At 42.5% G+C, this 26,219-nt stretch overlaps 1 protein-coding gene across 1 annotated transcript in view; it reads left to right on the forward strand.

The window, feature by feature from the left end:
• The window catches only part of naprt (nicotinate phosphoribosyltransferase), a 33,234-nt gene that overhangs the window by 779 nt on the left and 6,236 nt on the right, over nt 1–26,219 (forward strand). The window contains exons 2-11 of the mRNA XM_063201457.1: nt 1,036–1,163; nt 1,367–1,449; nt 1,854–1,984; nt 2,117–2,232; nt 16,082–16,275; nt 16,697–16,837; nt 16,970–17,054; nt 17,485–17,565; nt 18,012–18,114; nt 24,185–24,342. Coding sequence (XP_063057527.1) covers nt 1,036–1,163; nt 1,367–1,449; nt 1,854–1,984; nt 2,117–2,232; nt 16,082–16,275; nt 16,697–16,837; nt 16,970–17,054; nt 17,485–17,565; nt 18,012–18,114; nt 24,185–24,342 — 1,220 coding nt within the window. The remainder of the gene's footprint in view (nt 1–1,035; nt 1,164–1,366; nt 1,450–1,853; nt 1,985–2,116; nt 2,233–16,081; nt 16,276–16,696; nt 16,838–16,969; nt 17,055–17,484; nt 17,566–18,011; nt 18,115–24,184; nt 24,343–26,219) is intronic.

The raw sequence follows: 26,219 nt of genomic DNA on the forward strand, positions 1-26,219 counted from the left end.
AACATTGCTGTAAATACTACAGTACAACCCAGGGTTATTTTTTCCTCACGAGGGTGATGGCATTAGTGCATGAGAAGGTCACACTACTGAGACGGGTAAATGAATCCAGTAGCCTATACATTGACCTTGGTGTTGGGGGGGATGAACCCACAGTGTTGGGCAGTGTGTATGAAAAATCCTGGAGGTGCTTGCTGCTAGTCGTTGCCTTGATTAGATCAATGATCAAATCAAATATGGCAACTATCAGTTATTATTAGGCCTACTGTAAAAACACACTATTATTTCATTATATTACAAGATTATACTGTGTAGGCTATAAGTAATGGTCAAAGTCTTTAACTATAAAGGAGACATTGGCTACAAGTTTGTAATTATCAGTTTATTATTAGGGATAAAGAGCATTTAGTTTAGCCTGTGAATTAATGAAAATTTATTTCACATAATTTATTCCGATATTATAGAAGATGACAGACAGCACAATACATTTGGGGAGTGTGTAATGGGTCCTCCGAGGAAACAGGTCTCCCAAGGAAGATACAACAAGCTTCTTTACGTATAGGGGCCTGATAGATCATAGAAAAGTGTGATGCCTGGAAATACTGTCCACTGGCACATATGCAAATGCCATGACATGTGCTGGAAGCCTCTACATACACACTAGCCGGCATACCATCGTGCTGTAACCAGGGTCATCATGCACAGTGGGGCTCGAACCCGTGACATACCTGTCAACACTCCAATTTTGCATGGGAGGCACAGTATAATTACCTGACTCCCGACATGAGGAAAGGGAATGCCCCGCGTGTAGTTGGTGAGCATGGAGGGAAATGCTATTTGAGCTGAAGTTTATGGATGACAAGCCAAGGCTACATAACCTACTTACCCATCACCACCTGTGGCCCAGATGAAGATGAGGAAGTGTAGTGGTGTAACAGATACCAACTAGCAGAATTCGGTGGTGAAACAAATTAAATGTTAATGGTGTATGTGTGTGCGTGTGCGTGTGTGTGTGTGTGTGTGTGTGTGTGTGTATAGATGTAGCCTATCTACAGACAGTACTTCCTCCCGACACCGATCCTGCCTTCTTCTCCTTTTTGAAAACTCTGGACTGCTCCGGTGTCTCTATATCTTCAGTTCCTGAGGGGACCACTGTTTTCGCAAGGGTAAGCCAATGGTGGACACAGGACACTAACTATGTGGATGTATTGCATTGATATCACAAATATTTGGAGAATCCAAACACTACTATCAAACTTGCATGTGGGGTGCATAGGTGCTTCTGCAGTGTTTGTATGCTCTGCCTTGCATGGTCAATTGGTAATTAGCCATCTGTCCTGATGGTTTTGGTGTGGTGTGTATTTTGCAGGTTCCTCTGCTAGAGGTGTCAGGTCCTCTAGCTGTTGTCCAGCTCCTGGAGACAAGCCTGCTGTGTTTGGTCAACTATGCCAGGTACACCTTGATTAAATAAATTATTACCTTTAAGGATCAATGACGTAATATGCCAGTACTAAATATAAGGCACATTCAGCTTTACTTTGCTGTTTTTTATTTAACCTGGTGGTTAATAAACACCAAAACATTTATAAAGGATAATTCATTAATGGTGAAACTGTGAACAACATGCCCGAATTCTGCGTTTTCATGGTTTAAACGCATACCATACCACATCCCTCCTCCACAGCCCCATTGCGATACCTTTGCAATCCACATTTTGGAAACCAACCCCAAACCCCACCGCCCCAGAGAGAGAGAGAAAGAATGAGAAATGATTACGATTGTGAGCCGTATCTTTCATCACTTAAAGACCTCTAAATGCAAAAATGGTGGTCCTGTTGTGTGTGTCTCCATTCCAGTTTGGTTTGCACTAATGCTGCACGTTTTCGGCTGGCTGCGGGCTCTAAGATGAAGCTGACAGAGCTGGGCCTCAGAAGAGCTCAGGGGCCAGACGGAGGTCTCTCCGCTTCAAGATACTCCCACATTGGAGGTGACATTGACGTTCATTTCTCTGATAAATTCTCACTGCTAGTTGTTGTTACAATGTTACAGCAATGATTCCCTCCATTGTGAGTTGATTTATCTCGTTTGTCTGACCTTCATTTTCTGTTGCTCTCGGTAGGTTTCGACGCAACCTCAAATGTTATGGCTGGGCGTCTCTTTGGTGTGCCAGTGTCTGGAACTATGGCCCATTCCTATGTCACCTCGTTCTCCTCTTTAGAAGAGGTGATGCCACGGGTAAGCTATTAAAGGGAAGCAAGAATAGTGTTGTACTTGAGATGTAAAGAAAAATAAACAGAAAGGTTGAAAAAGGTTCAGCAGTGAATGTAGTTTCACAGACTAAAAAGACACTTGTCGTGCAAGACCTTGTTCTCTTTTTTAGTGTGTGAACCTACCTTCACTATTGACGCTATTCTAGGGAGACAAAGGCACTTTATCAATCACCCTCACAGGTCAGGTGGTGCTTTAATGAGTCATTAGTGGAACAATTATTCTCCTGACCATTTACGCAATCCATGGCCATCCGCAAACCCCACTTGCAAAATATGAATGATAGCCCTGAATGAACATCTTGAAATAAAGTTAACATAAGAAAATCTGACTTGTACTTCTGTCAACCTTATCTCCTTTGTAGTCTCTGCTGGCACTGTGGGATGAAAAACATTCAAAGTGTGCAACTTGTTCTAGTCATATTACCTTGAACTGTCATTGGATTCTGGAAGTAGTACATAACATAACCTATTATGGAAAAAAGATGAGTTCTCTAGCACAAGCTGAAGCCTATTGTCTTGTTTACAAAATTCCAACACTCCCTTGGTTAGAGGGTGTGGATAGCTGCCCAATCCCATGATTTTGCTTTCATTTTGGAGAGGAAGTTGAATACTTTATTTTTCGGCAAAAATTTGGAATTCTATGTGTAACCCCACTACACCACTACTATAATGGGTTACAAGAATTATAAGTATTATTCTACAGGAGGAAGTTAGAAGGAGAGGAACGGGAGAGGAAATATCCTTGGGCCTAGAGACTATAGGTTCGCTACTGGAGAAGCAAATGATCTGACAAACAACAGTCGATATACAAGAAAACAATTACAGCATTTATTAATCAATAAGGAGGGGGTCAAGTTCAAGTATGTTCAGCTTAAACTGTATTAAAATACCCAATGCAATAAAATAATAAATAGTGAAAATAAATAAATAAAACCAGAGCTCTGTAAAATAATAAAACAATGTCCATGAAGATTAAAAAGGGAAACTTGGATTGTCCGTGGAAGGGAAATAAATAAAATAATAAGGAGGGAAATAGTCCGAGGGAGTGTCGAGTGTATTTGTATCAATGTATGTGACGCTTATCTGGGGAAAGGCAGGGGGTCCAGTCTTCAAGGGTTCGGTCGCGGGTCAGGGACGTCGTTCACAGGGTAGGCTCGCCATCAGGTTCAGGGTTCAATCAGGGTTCAGGGTTCAACTCGTACTTAAAAAAACCAATCGGAGTTTCGCGGTTGAAATCAAAAAAGTCTTCAAATCCCAAAATAGAGAAAAGGTCCGAAGAGAAAAGTTGACAGCGGTAGGTAGTAAAAGAAGTGTGGGAAATTGAAGGAAGGTGAAAGTGTGAAAGATGAAAGATCAATTAATGAAAGTTCAGAGAATCAAAAAGCGTGGAGGTCTCAGTCAAAAATCAAGAGAAGTGAAAGTCGTTAAACAAAGTGGTCGCCTAGCAACGGGCAGACCGCGAGCTGCACAGCTGGAGCAGCTCTACGTCTATGCCTGCGTGTGTGTTGTGCACTGTTGTGTATGCATGCTGTGTGTGTATGCTGTGTGTCTGGTAACAAACCAGAGGTGGGTTACATGCTCCCCCCCTAAATTACCTTGAGTCCCTTCAAGGGTTCTAAAAGCTTTTGCGAGTTACACTCTCCCCCCTTAAAGTTACATTGAGTCCCTTCAAGTGTTCTAATGGCTTTTGCACTAAAAGGTAGATTCTAAGGAGCGAGTGATTATCTAAGTCGTTAAAGGAGGTTAGGGCTGTACTAAAACTGTCTAAAAGGTTGTGAGCAAACAAGATCAGGGGGTTTCCTAAGTGGGAGTACTGAAGGCGGCTGGGAGCTCTCCGCATTCTCTCTGATCTCCTGGGAAGATCTTCAGAAGGCATGTCATCATCTGGCACATCTTGCGTTGCGTCATCTGCCACTTCATTGTGTTCAGGCACTCTCAACGACTCTCTCTCCAGGTCTTCCTCCCGAGGCTCGTTTTCCATGGCATTGTGATGTTCTGGTAATGCAGTTTCAATGATCTCTGTTGTTTGAGGCTTCACTCCATGGTCAATGGAAAGAGCAGCAGTATGAGGGCCTGGATCCTTGACGGCAGCAGGATGGCCAGGACCTTCAGCAGAAGCAGCACGGACTGGGCGTTGGGTGGTTGCAGCAGGATGGCCAGGACCTTCAGCAGCAGAAGCACGGACTGGGCGCTGGGTGGTTGCAGCAGGATGGACAGGACCTTCAGCAGCAGAAGCATGGACTGGGCGCTGGGTGGTTGCAGCAGGATGGCCAGGACCTTCAGCAGCAGCAGCACGGACTGGGCACTGGGTGGTTGCAGCAGGATGGCCAGGACCTTCAGCAGTAGAAGCACTGACTGGGCGCTGGGTGGTTGCAGCAGGATGGCCAGGACTTTCAGCAGCAGCAGCACGGGCTGGGCGCTGGGTGGTTGCAGCAGGATGGCCAGGACCTTCATCAGCAGAAGCACGGACTGGGTGCTGGGTGGTTGCAGCAGCGATATCAAGCACCTTGAAGCGTTTCTCAGGAGTGGCGGATGGCTGGAAGGAGCAGCTCGCAGAATCATCCGCTGAGTCAGAACTCACTTCTGGAGCTGGAGGTTGACTCTGTCGGGTTCGTGAGCAGCGGGGTCTCGACTTCACTGGCTCGTCACAAGACGAATCGTCATCTGAATCACGGCTCTCCTCTGGAGCTGGAAGTTGACTCCGTCGTGTTCGTGGCCGCCGAGGTCCCGACTTTACTGGCCCGTCTTCTTCAGGCTCACACAGGTTACCACAAGGCAGCAGGAGATCTCTATGTAGAGTTCGTGTTGGGCCATCCTGGCCCTCAGGACACACTACTTGTGATACCCTACTTTGGCAACTGTGGTAGCCTTCTGGTCTTTGGTAGGTATAGCCACTGCATACTTTGTAAAATGATCGGTGATGACTAAGATGTCTTTTGTAGTGGCTATCAGGCTCCAAGGACAGATAATCCATGCATACTAATTCCATGGGACGAGTTGTTTGGATATTCACAAGGGGTGCGGATTTCTCAGGTGGTGTTTTCCTCCGCACACAGCGTCCACATGTTTTAATTTTGTTTTCCACATCTGCAGCCATTTAGGGCCAAAAGAATCTCGAACGGGCTAAATCTACAGTTCTTTCCAGGCCCATGTGCCCCATCTCATCGTGGAGGCACTGGAGAATGGTGGATCTCAGGGATTTTGGGGCCACAAACTGGAAGGTAATGGCATTGTCGGCCCGTCGAGTTCTATAAAGAAGACCATCTCTCATTTCCAGTTTTTTTCCATTGTTTCAGCAATAGCTTCAACTCCAAGGATTCCGTATTCACATTGGGTTCCGCTACATTGGCTGCCTCCAAAAGCTCAACCACAGCGCTTATGACTGGATCTGCTCTCTGTTGGTGACGGAGCTCTCCCTTACTGTAGGTAGGTAAGGTTGGACAGCCTAATGCCATGTCCTCCTCGTACAAATCTGGCACTGCATCGGCATGGAGTGAAAGAGACTCTACAAGGGTGATGGAGGGCAGGTTATCATCCACGTCACTCAAGAGATGTCGGTGACAAAGGGCATGTATGGTCTCAACAGACAGGCTCTGGTCAGGGGCTGGAGGTAAATGACGAGAGGTGAATTGTTCTATCCGTTCCCTTTCCTTGAGAGAACCATGGTCGTCTGGCAGAGTATCGTGGTGTCGTCTAGAAAGACCATCGCCATCTTGATTGCACTTCCCAGCCCGATATTTGATGTTGAAATCGAATGTGGAAAGGGCTGCCAACCACCGATAACTGGTAGCGTCAAGCTTGGCAGACTTCAGAATATAGGTGAGAGGATTATTGTCTGTCACTACAGTGAATGTGTTGCCATACAAATAATCTTGAAATTTCTCTGCTATGGACCATTTCAATGCAAGGAATTCAAGCTTGTGAGCTGGATAGCGTTTCTCACAGGGGGACAGTCCTCTACTTGCATAAGCAATTACTCGCATTTCACCATCTTGTTCTTGATAGAGGACAGCACCTAGCCCAACGGTGCTCGCATCCGTGTGGAGGACATATGGGAGTTTTGGATTTGCATATCCAAGTACAGGTGCTGATGTTAGTTTCTCTATGATGGTTTCAAAAGCTTGCTGACATTCATCTGTCCAGCGGTTTGCAAATGGCTCCTTGACATTGAAGTATGGTCCAGAGGTTGTTGTCGCTCTCTTTCCCTTCTGGTTGGGTGGGTAGCCCTTTGTGAGGTCATTCAGGGGTTTGATGATTTTGGAGTAGTCTTTCACATAGCGACGATAATATCCCGCAAAGCCTAGGAATGACTTGAGGTCTTTGAGATTTTGGGGTCTGGGCCACGTGCGGAGGGCACTGACTTTCTCAGGATCAGTCTCCACACCTTTGCTTGAAACGATATGCCCCAAATAACGCACTGAGCTTTGAAAAAAGCTGCACTTTGAAGGTGAGAGCTTCAGGCCGTGTTCTCTTAACTGTTGGAGTACATAGTCTGCTTTCATGTTCTTCTAGAGTGCTAGAAAAAACAATGACGTCATCTAAAAATACAAGTACTTCTTTCAGATTGAGGTTTCCCATGCATCTCTCCATCAATCTTTGAAAAGTACTGGGTGCATTGGTAATCCCCTGGGGCATACGGTTAAACTCATAAAACCCCAGCGAGCATACAAAATCTGTCTTTCCTTTATCCCGCTCCTCCATTTCAATCTGGTAATAACCAGACTTGAGGTCCATCACTGAAAACCATTTGGACCCAGCAAGGGCTGAAAAGGCTTCTTCAAGATTGGGGAGTGCATAGGCATCACATACTGTCAAGGAGTTGAGTTTCCTGTAGTCGATACATAGCCGCACATCTCCATTCTTTTTGCGGACGACAACAATTGGGGAGGAGTAGGGGGACTCTGAATGACGAATCACTCCTGCATCAAGGAGTGTTTTCAGGTGTTTCCTCACAGCTTCAAAATCTTGGGGGTGGATTGGCCTTGATCTCAGTTTGAATGGAGTGTCATCATGAAGCTGAATGCGATGTTTCACTTTGGTTGCATGGCCATAATCCAATTCATGATGGGCAAAGACATCTGAGAAGTGGCTCAGGGTGTTTGTGACTCTTTTCTTCCAGGGCTCTGAGAGTGGGGAGTCACCAAAATCAAACTTTAAATCAGGTGTTTCAGCTGAAAATGGCTGCTGATAGGACAGCTGACAACATCTGACTGTTTCAGTCTGATTTAATTCCGGAGGGGGACTGGGAAGGATTTCATGGGGGATGGTCAACTCAGCAATGACACAGTTCATGGGCAGAGTGATGTCATGCTCTGTTTCATTCCGCACCCAGACAGGAAGTTTGAAGGAGTGCTGAGATGGCAAAGTGATGAGGCAAGAGTCTACAAGGATTCCACCTGGCAGAGCTGATGTGGTTGGATGTTCTATCAGGGCATAGCTTTCAGTGTTGACATTGCTGCTGCTCATGTGACCCTCCAGTGGAACTCTTCCTCTAGCTGGGATGACTTTGGGCACTTTACTTCTCAGTGTTACTGTTCCAAGATGTCCACTATCTCTCTGTGTCTTTCTGTATGCCAGCATTTTCAATATCTGTGCGTATCCGTGTAAAGTGGAAGTCAAGCTGGTGGTAGGGGAATCACAGTGCTCATCATAAAGCAGGTCCAGTGTGTTGGTGCCAATGAGGACAGGTATGTCACTGTTGGAGCGGATGTCAGGGATGACTAAAGCCAGGGTGTCTATTTCAGGTGCAGACTTGATGAATTCTTTGGGGAACTTCACATGAATCTCTACATACCCAAGGTATGGAACTGACTGCCCGTTAGCTCCATCAACTTGAAGGAGGTGGCTCATGGGATGGATGGGTTGGTGGGACAGGTGATCTTCATAAAAAGACAGGGATACGGTTGTCACCTGAGAACCGGTATCCAACAAGCTTTTGCACTGTATGCCTGATATGGTGAGTTTTGCTGTGCATTCCTGACCAATGAGCCCTTTTGGGAGGTGGGACTGGTGCTTCGAGCCTGCATAACAGAGTCTTGCTTTAGTTCTTGGTGTCTTTGTGAAGTGGGGGGTTTGGGGTGTTGGTGAGGCAGGGGTTGTTTCAGTTTCCGTTTGCCCCATAACAGAAACTACTGTTGGTTTAAATGTGCAGAGTGTGAGACACCATGGGCTATGTCCCAAGCCTGCTGTTTCTCTCTGAGTGCTTTCCTCTTTGTGTCAACTAGCACTGGATTTGCTGGGTCACTGCACACTGAGGAGAGGTGGCCATCTTCTCCACAGTTGAAACAGTAGCCAGGTTTCGGTCTCTTGGACATGGTCTCAGCAAATGAGGGCTGGTCAGTAGGTCGGGCTGAGCTGGGTTTGTGTCTTTTGGGCTCATTTTTCTGCATTGAGGTGTTCTTGTTTTGCTCGGACTGTGAAGCTTTCAGTGATGCAAGTTGAGCTTTCAGTTCAGCTATTTCTTTTTTCATTTGTTTCTCACCTGCAGAGAGTGTGTCTTTGAGCTGAGAGTCTAGATCGTCATTGCAGTCGTAGACATAGTGGGCTTTAGACTGGACTTTGGGCCGAGGGAGGCCCAGGTGCTGGGACATGCGGATGGACTTTGCAGCCTGCTTATCCTCTTCAGTGCGGAGGAGCAGCAAAAGTTGAGAGAAGGGAGGTGGAGCATTTTTCTTCAATTCCAGCTGTAGGCTGTTGATGAGAGTGTTGTCCCAGCAGCCTCTACAAAACTGCTTTAACAGTTGACGGTCATGGTCCCTCTGTGGCAAACCTCCTCTTTGAATCACCTGGTTGAGAGCTGTCTGCAGGCGGCTTAAGTAAGCAGAGGGTTTCTCTCCTGCGTCCTGGTGGGTGTTGAGGAATTTAGCAAAGAGTTCATCACCGTCGTCCACTGTGCCATACGCAGAGTCCAGAACACGTAGGTAGGCCTGAGCATTTGCATGGGGACCTAAGTGCTTGATCATATTCGCAGCTGGTGCAAGCAGACTCTCCACAATCCTTCTTGTGACATGCCGTGAGGACAGACTGGAGTCAGACAGCAAGAATTCGGTGTGGTTGCGCCATGTTTCGTAATCCACTTCATGGTGGGGAATGGGAATTCTACCAGAAAAGGACCTCAATTTCGCACTGCTGTGAGAAGATGCAGAGTCGTTGGCTCGAATGACGTGTTCAACCACCACCTTCTGCACTTCCGGGGTCATGAGTTCACTCACAGGGGGTGTATAGGAGGGTCGTCTGCGGAGTGGGGAACCATCAGAGTTCAGCTGGTTTGCAGAGTGAATGGCACCAGGGACGTCAGCTGCCATGGCAGAGGGGGCGTCTTCTGTACTGTGTCGGTCCAGAGATGTATGGCAGCTTATGGAAGTTCCGGCGGGGCTCTGCATTGTGGGTACACCTGAACTCTCGACTGTGGATGCCAAGGCAGGTTGGGCTCCAGCTCCCAAGGAAACTGAGAGATGGGAAAGCTCACTCTGCAGAAGTGACTGCAAGTCCAGGCCGCTCATTTCAGCAATGTCTTTCAGTGAATTCAGATAAGTTTTAGTTATACTACTACTTACATATTTGGAGTATACACTAGAAAGAAGTTGAACGCAATATACTTTGTTGGGATCAAGTGGGGATGCTCTATAAAGAGGTAATGGCCCTAATTCGCGTACTGTAAGCCCTGAGTCAAATTCAACAATGGCAGTGTTTTTTAATTCAGAGTCAGTGCTATTCATATTAATGATACGTGAGAAAGGTCCATTTTCTTCTAAAAATGTGTAAAATTCTGCATCAAGGTTGTCATCACATAACCCACTAACTAAGACAGAGTTAGGGATTTTAATATTCTGTTGTGCAATTATCTCCATGTTTACATAAAATGAAGAGATATTTCAACAATCAGTAACTATCAGTATTAGTATTACGAAAGTGTGTATCAGTATCAGTATCAGTAACAAGTAAGTGTATATCAGTAACTATCAGTATTACGAAAGTGTATATCAGTATCAGTATCAGTATCAGTAACAAGTAAGTGTATATCAGTAACTATCAGTATCAGTATTACGAAAGTGTATATCAGTATCAGTATCAGTAACAAGTAAGTTTATATCAGTAACTATCAGTATCAGTAATAAGTAGATGTGTATCAGTAGATATCAGTAATAAGTAGATGTGTGTCAGTAGATATCAGTATCAGTAATAAATAGATGTGAGTTCAAGAAGAAATAGATAGGATAGAATAGAATTAGAAAATAGGAGTATACCTATTATGCAAATAACAGTGTATATTCGACTTGACTGTCAAATCAGTGCTTCTCCTGGCAGGGCTCGCCAAGTTTTATGTAACCCCACTACACCACTACTATAATGGGTTACAAGAATTATAAGTATTATTCTACAGGAGGGAGTTAGAAGGAGAGGAACGGGAGAGGAAATATCCTTGGGCCTAGAGACTATAGGTTCGCTACTGGAGAAGCAAATGATCTGACAAACAACAGTCGATATACAAGAAAACAATCACAGCATTTATTAATCAATAAGGAGGGGGTCAAGTTCAAGTATGTTCAGTTTAAACTGTATTAAAATACCCAATGCAATAAAATAATACATAGTGAAAATAAATAAATAAAACCAGAGCTCTGTAAAACAATAAATTAATGTCCATGAAGATTAAAAAGGGAAACTTGGATTGTCCGTGGAAGGGAAATAAATAAAATAATAAGGAGGGAAATAGTCCGAGGGAGTGTCGAGTGTATTTGTATCAATGTATGTGACGCTTATCTGGGGAAAGGCAGGGGGTCCAGTCTTCAAGGGTTCGGTCGCGGGTCAGGGACGTCGTTCACAGGGTAGGCTCGCCATCAGGTTCAGGGTTCAATCAGGGTTCAGGGTTCAACTCGTACTTAAAAAAACCAATCGGAGTTTCGCGGTTGAAATCAAAAGTCTTCAAATCCCAAAATAGAGAAAAGGTCCGAAGAGAAAAGTTGACAGCGGTAGGTAGTAAAAGAAGTGTGGGAAATTGAAGGAAGGTGAAAGTGTGAAAGATGAAAGATCAATTAATGAAAGTTCAGAGAATCAAAAAGCGTGGAGGTCTCAGTCAAAAATCAAGAGAAGTGAAAGTCGTTAAACAAAGTGGTCGCCTAGCAACGGGCAGACCGCGAGCTGCACAGCTGGAGCAGCTCTACGTCTATGCCTGCGTGTGTGTTGTGCACTGTTGTGTATGCATGCTGTGTGTGTATGCTGTGTGTCTGGTAACAAACCAGAGGTGGGTTACATATGCATTTAGCGATGGCAGAATTAGCGGTTTTCAATTTTCAGGTGTTCTGATAATTCATATACAACTTCCAAATGATTCTTAAACAGCTTCTCAATGATTTTTCGAGTTTAAATGAATCAAATCAAAATCCCATCTCATTTACCTATTGGCTGACTAGCAAACATTATTTCTTAAAGTGCTGCCAGGTTTGAATGTAAACCCTAGCCTCATAGAGATGCTTGTCCCAAATAAAAGCAGCGCCAGTTAATGCAATGGCTTTATTAAAGGGGCACAAAGGGTGACGTCGTTTGCACGGTGCCCGTGGTATGCCCGTCTCAAAATCTACACTGTAATGAAAAAAGTAGATGGTAGGTGCACACCGGCCTTTTTTTTTGGGGGGGGGGGGGGGGGGTATATCCCAATGTGACTATGCTCCATACATTTTTTACATTTTACCACGTACCCCCTGCAGTGTGCTCGCGTACCCCTAGTGGTACACGTACCCCTGTTTGGGAAACACTGGTCTACTACATTGTCATTTATATGTAAAAAATGCAGTACAGTGAATCATTACTGTTTGCAACACACTTTTCATTCTTTTTAGAAAAGCGGAAATCGTTTAAAAAAAAAGAAGTGTTTTTTTGTTTTGTTTACATTTTCAGAAACTATGGCGGCCAAATTTAAACTATGGCGGTGCGCCATAGTTTCCTCAATGTATGGGAAACACTGCTTACTAATGATTGACATAACCATCGGCTGACTGGTGACAGTGATTAACTAGATTGCATTCTCGCAGAAAATGCTGGATGCGGGCTTGCCTTTTGGGGCAGAGCTGAGCAGTTTTATTTTTGATATCTCTATACCTAAATTAAAAACAAACTACTATTGTGAAAACAAAGCTAAAAGAAATGTGGGAAAAATCCATCCACCCAGTCAGAAGTTATGGGCCAAACAATTCAGCCATCTTGGATTCAGTCATCTTGAAAGTGTAGCTCTGCGTTTTGGGGATATACTAAATTACATGCTATTATAAGTTCTGTCAGAACCATTTCAGTCAAGAAACACAAGAGAAGAATATAAATGAAATTTCTTTTATTGAAATTATGAATTACATTTGGCGGTATAGCTCTGTTCGGATTAACCCTCCTATTTCCATGAGCAGCATGGAAAAGCATTGACTCAGGGGGCAGCAGCAGTTTAGGGAATTCTCACCCCAGCAGGACAGGGCGAGAGATAACCCCCCATGAACAGAGCCAAGCGACGTGACAGAGAACATGTCACATCATACACGACAAGGTGGAGCAGGGGAGGTGGTGGGTAGCAAAAACCAAGGAGAGTAGAGACAGGAGAGCTTACTGACGTCATAACAGCGTAGTACGAAATGATGGCGAGGGGAGTACGGAAATTTTATTCTTCTTCTACGGTCAGTATTGTATATATTGGAAGCATCAGGGAAGCATGCAATGCCACTTCCGCGAGGGTCGGAGTGTGGAACAGGTCATAGGACAGCGTGAATGTTTGTCAGCTGTCCTTAATTACCCCCTGCAATACTCATGAACGGCCATCCGGGTACTTGGCTCTTAAATTTGCGTTACGCCCCTTTTTGGGTGAAAACAAACCGAATGTCTCATTGACTTACATGCTTTCCCCCACAAATGGGCGTAACGCACATGGAAAACGTCACGCCGTTTATGAGTATTACTGCTGATCAACAGCTGCAGTTAATTTGGCCACAAATTATCCATCATGGTGTCGCCCCCATTGACCATGCGCAAGGGAGTACGGAGATTGTATCCATCGCACCCACTGACCAATGACCATGCAAGGGAGTTAATTTTCCATCCACTCGTGTCCTCAGGCAATGCCCCCGTACTACACCGTGGCCAATGCATTTCCCCCCGAGAGATTGTTCTTCTGTCGAGTTTCTTTGGCAAAAAACGAGCCGCATACAGCTGAGAGGAAGTGGATAGAATTTAAAAGGTGTGCCGAAGCTGTGTGGCCAATCACTGGGAAGAAAGATTATTTGCTTCCAGTCATCCCGATTCTCCATACATCTTTTCAGTTCGCTGGTACTCTGGGCTCCGGCGTCCTTCATGAGTATGTCCACAAATGTTAGTGTGGGACGTTCTCTTAACCGGCATCCATGTGATGGTTCCCATAGCACCAGTTTGCTGGCTGGCAGTTGTAGCACCCATCAAGGGACTTCTCTAGGGTTGGTTTCAGGGTCCAGCATTCACTGCCATAGAGGAGGACGGACTCTACTGTCGCGAAGAAGAAGCTGAGTTTTATTGGACGAGGGAGTTTGGAGTTCCATACACTGGCCATACCGTTCAGGGCCCTCCACGCAAGTGCCTTCCTCACTTTTAGATCTTGCTCAGTAGAGTTGACCCATGAGCCCAGGTATTTGAAATCGTCGACTTCTTTCAGCACAGTGCCTCCTGCTGTACTCAGAGGTTGATGTTCAGGTGGGATGTTGTAGGTGGTGACCTCAGTTTTCTTGGCGTTAAGCCTGAGGCCGACCTTGGCGCACTCTAGCTCTACCCTGCTCAGTAGAATTTGTGCTTGTTCCACATTGTCAGAGAGCAAACTGATGTCATCCGCAAAGTCAAGGTCTGTGAGGACCACTGCGGGGTATCGACTCGACTTCCTTGGAGATAGTGTGAAGCCAAGTTCCTGCTCTCGCCCACTGATTGCCCTCCTGAGCGCATAATCAAGGACTATGATGAAGAGGAAGGGGGCTAGTGTGTCCCCCTGCATAACTCCAGCCAGGATGCCAAACTCCTCACTGTTGCCATCTGGAGTCACCACCCTGGCCCTTGTTCCTGCGTACATGAATGCACCTGGATCAATTAGGAATGAATGAGATGATGGGGAGGGCGGCAAGCTTCTTGACTACCATGGCCTGGCCAGAACTGACGTTAGCACTTTAATTTGGCTAAGGAACACTGCATATGATATAATTTTGAAAATCAACATGGGTCCGAGTGGGATTCAAACTCACAACTCCTTATCTCTAATCCAGCACCTTAGCCATTGAGCCAAGCAGCTGGCTGTTATAAGCATTCCAGCAAGACAATATCACATTGCATTGAAGAACTGTACAATAGAATTCTAGAATTGTAGTGCAGGTGCTCGTTAAGAATAGAATGTTGAGAGAAAGTGACAGTTGAGATGGAACCTTTTATTGGTAGCACCTGTTCTGATTGACTGTATGGCAGTTAGTATGGTGCTCTAAGGCAGAGGGCAGAATCAAAAACAGTTTCTAGGTCTTTAGCTTGCTGTTGTTAAAAAACTAAAATGTTGGCGCATGTCCTGAATTGGCACATGTCCTGGTCACAGAGTGGAGTCATATGTGTGATCTTTCTAACAGTCTTTGAATGAAGTTTATAGGTTAAACGATTCAGCCACAAATGGACCTCTTGTGGAAGATGTGCTGACCTCTTCAGAAAGGCACTTCAAGAGTCAATGGGAAAAGCCATTAGGCCAGCCCTGCCGTTTTCACACACCTGCCATTTAAAAAGTAATGGGAGTTGGGACATGATACTTTCACAGTTTGGAGACATCTCATAGAGCTCGCTAACAACGCGTCAACTAAACTTCTAGGTGAAAGTGTTGATGTTTTATGACCGAAAAAGCCTCCTACACTCTGATCTGTAGAGTGGCGGAACCTTGGTTCATGAGCATTCTACCATTGTTTTCAATGGGGACCCAAACTTGCACAAAATCGACGAAAACGAAAAAACGACAAGGGGTATGGACACACGAAGCATTTTTTTAAATCTCCAAGCCGAGCCAGTCGTTTTAGTGTTTGAACGGTGTCTCTATCTCGAAAGGCCTAGGAGGAGAAGCGGTTTCTATTTTTACTGACCTGCACAAGAGAAGCAAGCATAAACTGTACTTAGAGATTACTAGAATCGGGCCTTGCTCTGCAAGCCCGCTTAATAAACTGTACTTAGAGATTAATATAATCGTGACAAGCCCGCTTAATAATTAAACTTTTAATCCTACCTTGTGCCCCTTTAAAGAGCTCTTTTCCAAAACACTATAAAAGTCATTTAAATAAATACAACATCGGATTTTAAGACATCATCAGGAAAGTTGGAACTGGGTGAATGTCATCTTACATTTCCATAACAAATTCAAATATTAAAACAAGGATGTACTGAATCCAAGATTCGTTTTCAGACTCGTCCGGATTCGGCATGACTGAGTTCGATTTTGGTTTCGATGATCAGACTAGGATTCGGTATTTGGTTTCGGATTCGGCCAAATCTTAAGCTGTGGATTTGATATTTGATATATTATTGGTTACTAAATCGAAGATTCGGTTTCAGATTTGGCCTTGTTGATGAGGTTTGGTTTTGATGATTGGAGTGTGGTGATAGGACTGGATTCGTTATTCGATAGAAACTCAAAACTTTCGTTACATCACTAGATTTCAATGATATTAACAGAGAAAGACAAAACACTTTTGAAAACTTTTGAAAATGGATATAAAATGTTTCGGAAAAGAGCTCTTCATTTGTAGCCTGGTTAGTACATGCATGATCTCATTCTATTCCTTCCTGTCTGTTACTAGGTGATGAAGCCATCTGGAGGTGGTGAAGAAGTTGACTTTGTCACCTTGGCACTTGGTTGGCTGAGGCGTGTATGTGACCTACTAGGAGTAAAGGCTGAGAACGTACATGAGGGCGAGCTCGCTGCTTTTCTCTCTTATGCTGTTGCTTATCCTCGGAATTTTCTGCCTGTGATTGATACGTACAGTGTTAAAAGGTATTTGCTAACTCACTCATTTACACATTTTTCCTCAATGTTGTGTTGTAACTCTCAAATCTAGATGAAAAATGATTCACCTGTCCGCATGACATTCCAGTTCCATTGAAGTGTGATGTATGGTTGTGGTTTACATAAAATCATCATAATAATTATGTTATTCAATTTGAGCTTTCAATATTTTATTTGAACCATTCATATCCATGGGTGTTTGGATGACATGACATGACATGAAAACTGTCTTTCAAACACAGTGTGAATGCCCAAATTTGGAATTTGCATGTCTGCCTAATTTAATTCAGAACGCTGTGCCTTTTCTTCTGTCCCTCCCCTTGAAAATTCCTCTGCATGTGACTGGTCAAGGCTTTTCACAAGAATGACCAAATTGCTGACCCTTATCCCTGGCATGTTGTCTTTGCAGCTGTGGTCTGCCATGTTTTTGTGCTGTGGCGCTGTCTCTGTTTGAGCTGGGGTATCAGCCATTGGGAATTCGGCTGGACAGTGGGGATCTTCACCGGCTGTCACTGGAGGTGCGCTCGGTTTTCTCTGCGTGTAGTACACAGTAAGTACTTCAATCATTTATTTTAAATTATTAATTACATTTGTTATATTTTTTCTTTTTGAAATTGTTAGAATTGTTGCTATTGAAATTGTTGCTATTGTTGAAATTCACCTGTCCCTATTTATGCTTTAGTTTCGGAGTTGAAAAGTTCCTGTCCTTAATCATTGTTGGTACCAATGGTGTGGATGAGCAGAGTCTACGTGATCTAAAAGAAAAAGTAGGTGAAGTCAATTATTAGGAGTTACAGCCACACTTTCATGTACACCTTAGATAAGTTATGAAATCCAAATTAATGGGACTATGTTTTTTTCAACCGTGGCTGTAAAAGTCACTGCAAAGGTCACAGGATGTCTTTTTCATCTCTTTTGTTCAGCCATTTTTTCAGCCGTTTTTTCAAGCATGTATGTTATTTTTCTTTTCCTTCCGTCAACAGTACCTTGATGTACTAGCCAGTTTCATTTCACTTCATAGAAACGGTCTGACCTCGCAGCATTGTTAAGGCGAAAAGACAAAAACAACAATTAATCTTGATCATATTGAACAGTAAATAGATACGTTGATAATTTGTAAAATTATAAATTTTTTTCAAACTTGCATTTTCCTCTTGAAAAACAACACACCCCGAACTGTCACTGTTTTTCCATTAGAAAAGTGAAATTGACGTAATGGGCGTCGGGACGCATCTGGTCACCTGCACCCATCAGCCGTCTCTTGGATGTGTCTACAAGGTTGGTGTCTGATTGTGCATTGATGTGATGTCTAGTGAATTGATACAATGTACGATAGCATTGTCTAGACCTGCTGCACATTCACATGATGTGCTATGGAGTGTGAGTATTAAAAACGCAGCTGGAAAACTAGAATCATTTATCAATAATTGGACACGTACTGTATTGCATCTTCACTTAATATAACTATCCCTTTCACTCTATTCTCTCCTTTCTTTCTCCTTTTCTCTCTCTGCATATGTCTTTCTTTCTTTCTTTGTTGTGGATGTGTTTATGTATCCCCGGTTGAAATAACTTTTTGGTTTATTTGTTAAATAAGAATGGAGATATAGTGATGCACTGTATGACTGTGGAATTCATAATAAAAAGAAGTTAAAAAAAACGCAGCTGGAAATAATGGATTACTTCTTAAAATATTTATACTGTTTTGATGTTTTCCGTCTCAGCTAGTAGAGGTCAGTGGTCAACCCAAGATGAAGTTCAGTGAGGATTCTGAAAAAACGACTCTTCCTGGCAGGAAAAATGTGTACAGGCTATTGGACTCTGAGGGTAAGTCTCTCAAGTTTTAGGATGACAAAAACAAGTTAATATCTAGAAATGGATAACTAAGGTGACATGGACTGATTTTCACAGATGTGGTGGTACATTACACGTGGTAATCATCACCACTGCTAAATATTCATTATCTAAATCTTATGCCATCATTCAGACCAATAGTTACACAGATCTAAATCTACATAATTTAGATCTGTGTAACTATTGGTCTGAATGATGGCACATTATTTAGATAATGAGTATTTAGCAGTGGTGATGATTGCCACATGTAATGTACCACCACATCTGTGAAAATCAGTCCATGTCACCGTAGTTATCCATCGATCAGTCATCCAGGTCATCTTAGTCCAGAGATGGGCAAAGGCAGGCCCGGGGGCCACATGCGGCCAGCTGAGCCATTTCATGTGGCCCGCAGAGGCTTTGTAAGAACTTTAATTACATATTATTATATGGTTGTGACGTCATCGATCGAATGCTCCATTCATTTCAACGGGGCTCCCCAACGTTCGCACGTCTGTTATTTTTCGATAACGGACGGGTTGGTCTATAACAGACCGCTGTCAATGGCAACAAGACTTTTCACTGCTATTAGTCCGGGAGCCGTGGGGTTGAACCCAGATTTCTTTGATAAAGTTTTTTTTTTTTGCTTTATCTGATAGATTTTAGGCAAGTCTTCAAGATTTCAGACGATGCCTGGTGATATCCCTTGAGCATTTCCAGATTTTGAGCCTTTATTGTCCCATAAATGCAAATTATGACAAAAAAACTAAAGACACCTAATATTACTGTGAATAATGTTACAAAATGTACCAAATTGCTAATATTACCTGAAAAACATTCACATTGGACTGCCTTAACACTGCCCTTATTGAAACAAACCCAATATGGGGTAATAATTAACCCTTTCATAACAGCAATCCCACAAATAAGGCGAGACACTGTAGGTGAATAGGGTATTTTTTTTAACTTGCAGATATCAATATGAAACTTTATCAGATGATTACTCGTATGAATTGGAGAAAAAAATGTATTACAAGTTTTCTATATTTTATGTTTAAATATGCTAATTAGGCTATTATCTAATTAAATATGCACTAATTTGCATATATTTTAATGCAATGAATCTGACCACCTGAAAATGCCAGCTTCAAAATTCCTTTTTTATTTTGTTAATATCGTACATACAAGAATATTTACTGTGGTTTATATGTGGATAAATTCCCATCTCCTTTTGTTATCCAGGTACAGAGAAAATACTGCTAATAACCTTAAAAAATGCGATTTCGGCCTATTTTTATGCATTTAGTTATATAAATCAGGTCATGAATGACAAATCAAGAAATGCCTCAGTAAAAACATTCACAACATTGCTTAGAATAAGACTGTAAAGTATGGAACGGATTGTGCATTATGAGATCCTGCATAACATCACATCATGACAACATACATGACAACATCGCCGGTAGGTAGCCTACCACAAATAGCCAACATAAAAGAACCCCCCCCCCCCCCAAAAAAAAAAAAAAAAAAAAAAAAAAAAACAGAGTGTGGGGGTAACTGGTGAGCAGTCGTTGGCTGTTCCAAAAGATGAGTAAAGAAATGACATACATCCAGTGTATCCAGACTGGTATTGAATGATCACTTAAATCCATAAAGCCATCAAATAAGATCTGTACATGCATTTAAATTTACACAGAAAGACCTATATACACTGCAACATACAGTATCGCACGCTCAGAGACAGAGAGAGAGAGAGCGAGAGATAGACAGAGAGGAGAGAGAGAGGTCTAAACATAGGAAAACAGCTATACATTATATATACTGTTGAGTCAAAAAATTAAGTCAATCCAGTGTATCCTGACTGGTATTAAATGATCACTTAAAAGTCCATAAAGCCATCAAATAAGACATGTACATGCATTTAAATTCGCACAGAAAGACCTGTCTACACCTATACAACATACAGAGTCCTTAACACCTAAAACACCTATAGCCTACATTATATACACTACACGCACACCAGGGGCGCCTGCAGACTTGACCAGTAAGGTACGCACCAACCCCCCCTTCAAAAAAAAAAAAAAAAACACCGGAGAAATGACAGCGGACGATGACACCGGAGGAGAAAAAAAAACATAGGATTGGAGTATAGTCAGTATGTCTGGGGTGGTTTTCTTTATCAGTCGTCAATTTTTCTTATTGCTTTAGGCTAGGAAACCATAACTTGTTGATGTTGACAAGGTGTTGGCCTATACGGTTTTGAAAACCTTTTGGCTATATTGGCGTTTCACTTCTTTGGGTGCAGCCATGCATACGCTTACTATTACTATTTTTATTTATTTTTTAAACTGCGACATTGAACTGCAGCGACTTCCCCGACTATGCTACTACGAAGGCCTGCATGCACTTGTGTTCTCTCTCGTGCATGGGGATGAAACAAGTAGGCTATGGCAGACGCCATCATTAGATACAACTTTTCAAGCGTTATACTTTTCGACTCGGGTAGAAAGTTGGCGCAGAGGTGTCTGCTGCAGCATGATGAATGAAGTTCACGTCACAATGGCTGAGCTGGGACCATAAAAAGCCCGGGCACGTTGTGCAAGAAAAGGCAGAAAGCGACTACATCAGCCTGTTAACCCACCGGGGAGTGCACTGAATGTTAGTCCAGGCTGATAACAAATGCGCAATAGAGACAGAGCACAAGAGAACCACCGACGCACTCGCACACAAATCGCAGAATGCTGTTCATGTCAGCAAACAGGAAAACGTGCGCAATAAGCATTAGAAAACACCCAAACTGCATGTCATCAAAACATGCAGAATTGCTTTAGAACTAATGCTTTCCCGAACATAATGTATTTGCGTAGCACACATAGCTAACCAGCTGTCAGTGCTGCCGTCCGAAGCTAGTAGGCTACAAAGCAAAGTTCCGTACCTCTCATAAAACTGTCTCTGTAGAAAGCCACAATACACAGAACGGTAACCAAAATACTTTAAATATGACACCAGAAGCAAAGTACCCTATAATATTTGCCGCGGCGGGCTCAGTGATGAATGAAACAGCTTAGCCTACCTGTACTGCTACCATCCAATGCCTTCTTCCTAGCCCACATGACAACTGGATTTTGGCTACGATTGAAACTTGTCACTTTCAAGACATTAACTTCGGTTATTTGATTTTTCTGCCATCAGCGACGCCACGACATAGGCTATGAGTTATTCCAAGTGGGAAATGGAGAGCTGTCTTTGCTAACTAGAACTACTAGACTTAAATGTGTGGGCTATGTCTGACTGGAGGTAGCCGCTCAAGTTAGAATTCCGCTGATGGAACTAGAACTTGTTGCTGTATCTTTTTTTCAGGAGCGCGCGAGTTTTACGCACAGAAGCAAAAAGCAGGCTATCTGCCTTTGTAAATTAATGGTGCCCAACCATAGTCTCTGCTCTTTAATTTGCTTCATGCTGCTTCTTCTCATATAATATGTTGCATTGTCACAACATTCATAGAAGACACAATAGGCGTAATATTTATTTAAAAAAAAAAAAAAAAAAAAAAATCCTCCACTGGTGAAGGTACGCACAGTGCGTACGGCCGTACGGCTCCAGGCGCCCTTGCCCATTCACACACACACACACACACACACACACACACACACACACACACACACACACACACACACACACACACACACACACACACACACACACACACAAACATTGGTTCGGCAGCATCCCAGCCGAAAACATGCACAGAAAATGGTGCAAGGCACAATGTTTACAGCACAGCTACATTTCTTAGAATTGCAGGGGCTTTTACTCTTGCAACCACATCTGATCATCTGTAAAATGTAGTCTGGTGCCACTTTGACATTTTCTGGAACACTTATTGGTATCAGTGCTTTGTTGCATGGGTCTTTCTTCCATCCAAATGCTTCAGGAGATAGTTCAGGTGGAGTGTGAACCAATGTCCTCCACAATATTGCTTGAAAATGAGCCCTTTTCACATTCTCAAGAAATGCCTCTGTTGTTGGTGGAAGAGCAGCCAGGTTAGGTGAAGATAAATGACCTTTTCCAATTCTTTTTTCCCCATACCACCAACCTTGTATGTGACATGCTAATACTGTCTGGAATGCCATAACATGCCGACACAAAGTTAGTGGCCTCACTGGAAAGTTGTTGGAATGGTGCCAGCACATTACCAATTGATGTCAAGTGATATCCAGCTTTTAGGGTCTTGATAACAAAGCCTTTACCAATACCAAAATAGGATGCTGCAGTGTCACACCCTGATATGGCATGGGCTGGTAAAAGGTCAATTACAATGTCATTTTGTGGATTTACATTTTTAATTGTATCTCTTTCCATGTTAATATGACCACCACTGAAAGTATGTACTTTGTAGGCAAACAAATAATCAGCCAAAAATTATGTAATTATTACTTACAATTTTTATTTTGTGTTACAACAGCACAGGAAGAGTAAATAGCAATGTATGAAATGGTGAAATTCTGTGTTGAATTAGTAATCCTTTCTGGGTATGTCTGAGCTGACACCACCAATATTCGCCTAAATGTTACATATTTCTGCTTGACAAACAGCTAGTTATGTAATTGTCTAAAATTTATTTGGTACGAGGACACTTTCTCCACTTTGATGTGGCAGGCCTACCACCCAGAATGCTCTATGGTTAATCATAGTGCAGTTATGAAGCTGTCAAAAGCTTGCGGGCTATGGCTGCAGCGAAATCAACATGAAAGGGTTAATATCTGAAATTGGCACATCATCCACTCTTATGCTGATGGGTAAGTGTTGGACAACTACAAACAGCAAAACCAAACAACCCACTATGAGATATAAAGCCACGTTTGGCGAAATGTTGGCCTTTGTGTCTCCGACTTGGAAAATCAGGCTTTTTGGGTGAATGCCCCGCCCCCAAACATGCATGACCCCACCCCCACTGATGTCCATACCTCACCATCTGTTCTTATACACATCCTACCATGTAAACAAACACAAAATAAATATGGTATAGGGTATTTGGTCAGCATAACATGAATTGGGAGCCAAACACTGTTGTAATCTATGGCTGCAGCACATCAAGCATAAAAGGCTCAATATCTGAAAATGCTCAAGGGTTATCACCGGGCATCGTCTGGAATCTTAATAGGTACACCTTAAGCAACCACAAACTGCAAAGAAAAAAACTTTATCAGACGAAACTGGGTTCGGCTGATATTTGGCTTTTGGCTGCCGGACTATAAAGCGACTTTTCAACAAGACTCTAATCAGCTGCTGTGATAGACAACACCTGTTGTCCTGGCTACCTAGCTGTTGCCGAGCGGTGTTCCACAACGGCACTGTTTTGTTTTGCGCAGCAACAATCTTAACATTAAATAGGCCTAAAGAAATGTCCCCGCCATGTGTGAATCATTTAAGTATATCCATATAATAAGCGGGTTAACTTTCGGCGAGTCGGTCGCTTTGTGGAATAGCAGCACTTCAGAGAGAACAAGACCCCTCCGCTCCGCGTCGGGGTCTAAAGATTCTCTCTGTCGTGCTGCTATTCCACGGTAGCGACCTTCTCGCCGAACGTTAACCCTTACTTCATACGGTCCCTCACATTTCTTAAAATGGCTAAGAAGATAGGGGGCTTGCGAACTTTATACTGTATTAACCAAGAACATAGACTATGTCTTAATATACATATCATTACAATATGTGGGAATGGCATAGCTTACACTTACACTATTTCATATTATTGACACAGGGAAGTTGTCTGCGACATCCCTTCGGTCAATATTCTAAACCCAAAGTGGCCCATTGGCCAAAATAATTGCCCACCCCTGTCTTAGTCTATAATAGTGTTTCTCAACGGGGGCGCCACAGCTTATGATGAAGTCAAGAGGGCATTTGTTCAAAAAAGTTTGAGAAATCTAGTCTAGAGTTAAGTTGTAAGAATCTGGATTTCCTTTTGGAACTTGGAAACTTTTAGAATCTATTTATGTCTGTATGTCTGTATCTTTGGAGTGCACCCTTTCCTACTCTGACTGTTTCTTCCCTTTTTTAGGCCGTCCATGTCTTGATCTGCTGTGCCTATCAAATGAGCCTCCCCCTGCTGTTGGCACATCAATACAGTGCTATTTGTTAACACGTGGGAACGCTTCACATTGTGTTACGCCTCATCAAGTGTCGTCAATACGGCAGAACTTTTTCTCCAGTGGTCAGGTAGGATAGATTGTGTCATGTCACTGTAATATACGTATCACTGATTCTTGAGAAAGTGGCTAAAACAGGTTGTAATGTTGACAGAAAAAAACAAAGTGAATTACAAAATTATATGGTATATCCTCGTAGACTAAGGTCTTGGCTTTTCAGAAATGCACAAGGCCAATCTCCCCATTACTGTATGTATTTTTTTCAGAAATCAGGCTTTTCTCCGATCATACCTTGTTTTTTGTCAACACCGTCAGACAATTAAAAGTTATTAAAATTGTATTGATTTGGTTGCATATGTATCTGGAGTTTTTAAGTGATTATGTGTATTTTTTGGTTCACACATATGCCTTTAAATGTTGAAAATTCACTTTTGTTCTATTTTAATACTGTTTCATGTGTTCTAATTTTAAAATATGTACCGTCATACGATGCTTACTTAACGCCTAAATAGAACAAACAATTTTTTGTAATTTCACAAATATTCGTGTAGGCTTAAATTGGCTATTACTTTGATATTTCAACAACTCCTAAGGAAAATGTTGTAAGCACATTCCTTTAAAATGTCCAAAACTCCTTCTTACGGTGGTGACTTAAGAACTGACGGTGGTGACAGTAATCTGAGAGTGGTGAAAGTGGCCTAATTAGTACCTGCATTTAGCAAAATAAGTAGCCCTCTCAAGTCAATGGCATCTTGCATAAACACTTTATTTTTGTGTGTGCACAGTATGAGCATGTTCTTTTACTTCATTAGTAGATTATCTAGGAAGTAAGCCACTGGTTGTTGAAAATGTGGTAAAAACAGCTTTTAAGTTGTTCAAATCCAAAATATAGAGGTGTATTATCATAGATGTAGGTCTTGGCTGTGCAGTGAATGCATTGGCCAAGCTCCCCATGTTTAACATTTTTCATAAAATGTGCTCTTTCTTGTTTTGCCAACAGCGGCAGAAAGAATTAGAAGTAAAAACACATGTTTACTGTATTAAAGTGAATTACTTTAACAATTCAACATAACTGTAGATACTTATTGTATGCATATTCTTAAAACATGTCAAACACACGTAAAACATGTGTTTTTTGGTGAACTCCATCAGATTTCACCACCGTCAGGTTTTCTGACCAAATAAAATCCAAATGCACCTCAGTGGTGGCTAGAGTATCATTTTGGATCACAATTATTACTAACATGCCTAGTAATGTTTCATTAACCAGCACAATTTAGTAAAATATGGAACAACATGATGAGCAGAACAAAATCTGACGGTGGTGACATCTGACGGTGTGAGACAAAAAAACACTCTTTTAAATATTATGCATTGTTTGTTAACATTAGCCATTTCATTTTCGCTCTGTTTCTTGGGTGCTTCATACCTTTTCTGAAAAAAATTATATTTATTAACATTAATGTAATACAATACTATTAAAACCCCCGACGGTGTTGACAGTTTATGGTTGGGACAGTACCAGTGTCCAAACAAATTAACAAATTGAGGACAAAATAATAAACTTACAGGAGCTTCAGTGATGGTGAAGTAGGCAGTAGAGCTAAAGGTTTGAAAAGGGGTCCTCAGTAATGAAAATTACCTTGTACATACCTGATTTTATTGTCTTTTAGAAAAAATCTGACGGTGGTGACCAATATGGTGGACACATTTTGAGCAATCAGTAAATAATAGTAAATATTGTTTTACATCCACTATGTGCACATCTGTAGAACCACTTTAATATGGTCTTCCACATCATGGTGATATTGTTCAATTCTGTTAGTGATTTTTGTATTTTAAGTCAATTGAAATGATGATGCCAGTCCTTGGGACAGGCGTTTTTACAGGGTGTGGACAGGTTTATAGCCATGAAAAGTAATAAAATTGCACTTAAATATTTCAAAC

This window comes from Engraulis encrasicolus, chromosome 6 (genome assembly GCF_034702125.1).
Source record: "Engraulis encrasicolus isolate BLACKSEA-1 chromosome 6, IST_EnEncr_1.0, whole genome shotgun sequence".
Taxonomy (NCBI): Eukaryota; Metazoa; Chordata; class Actinopteri; order Clupeiformes; family Engraulidae; genus Engraulis; species Engraulis encrasicolus.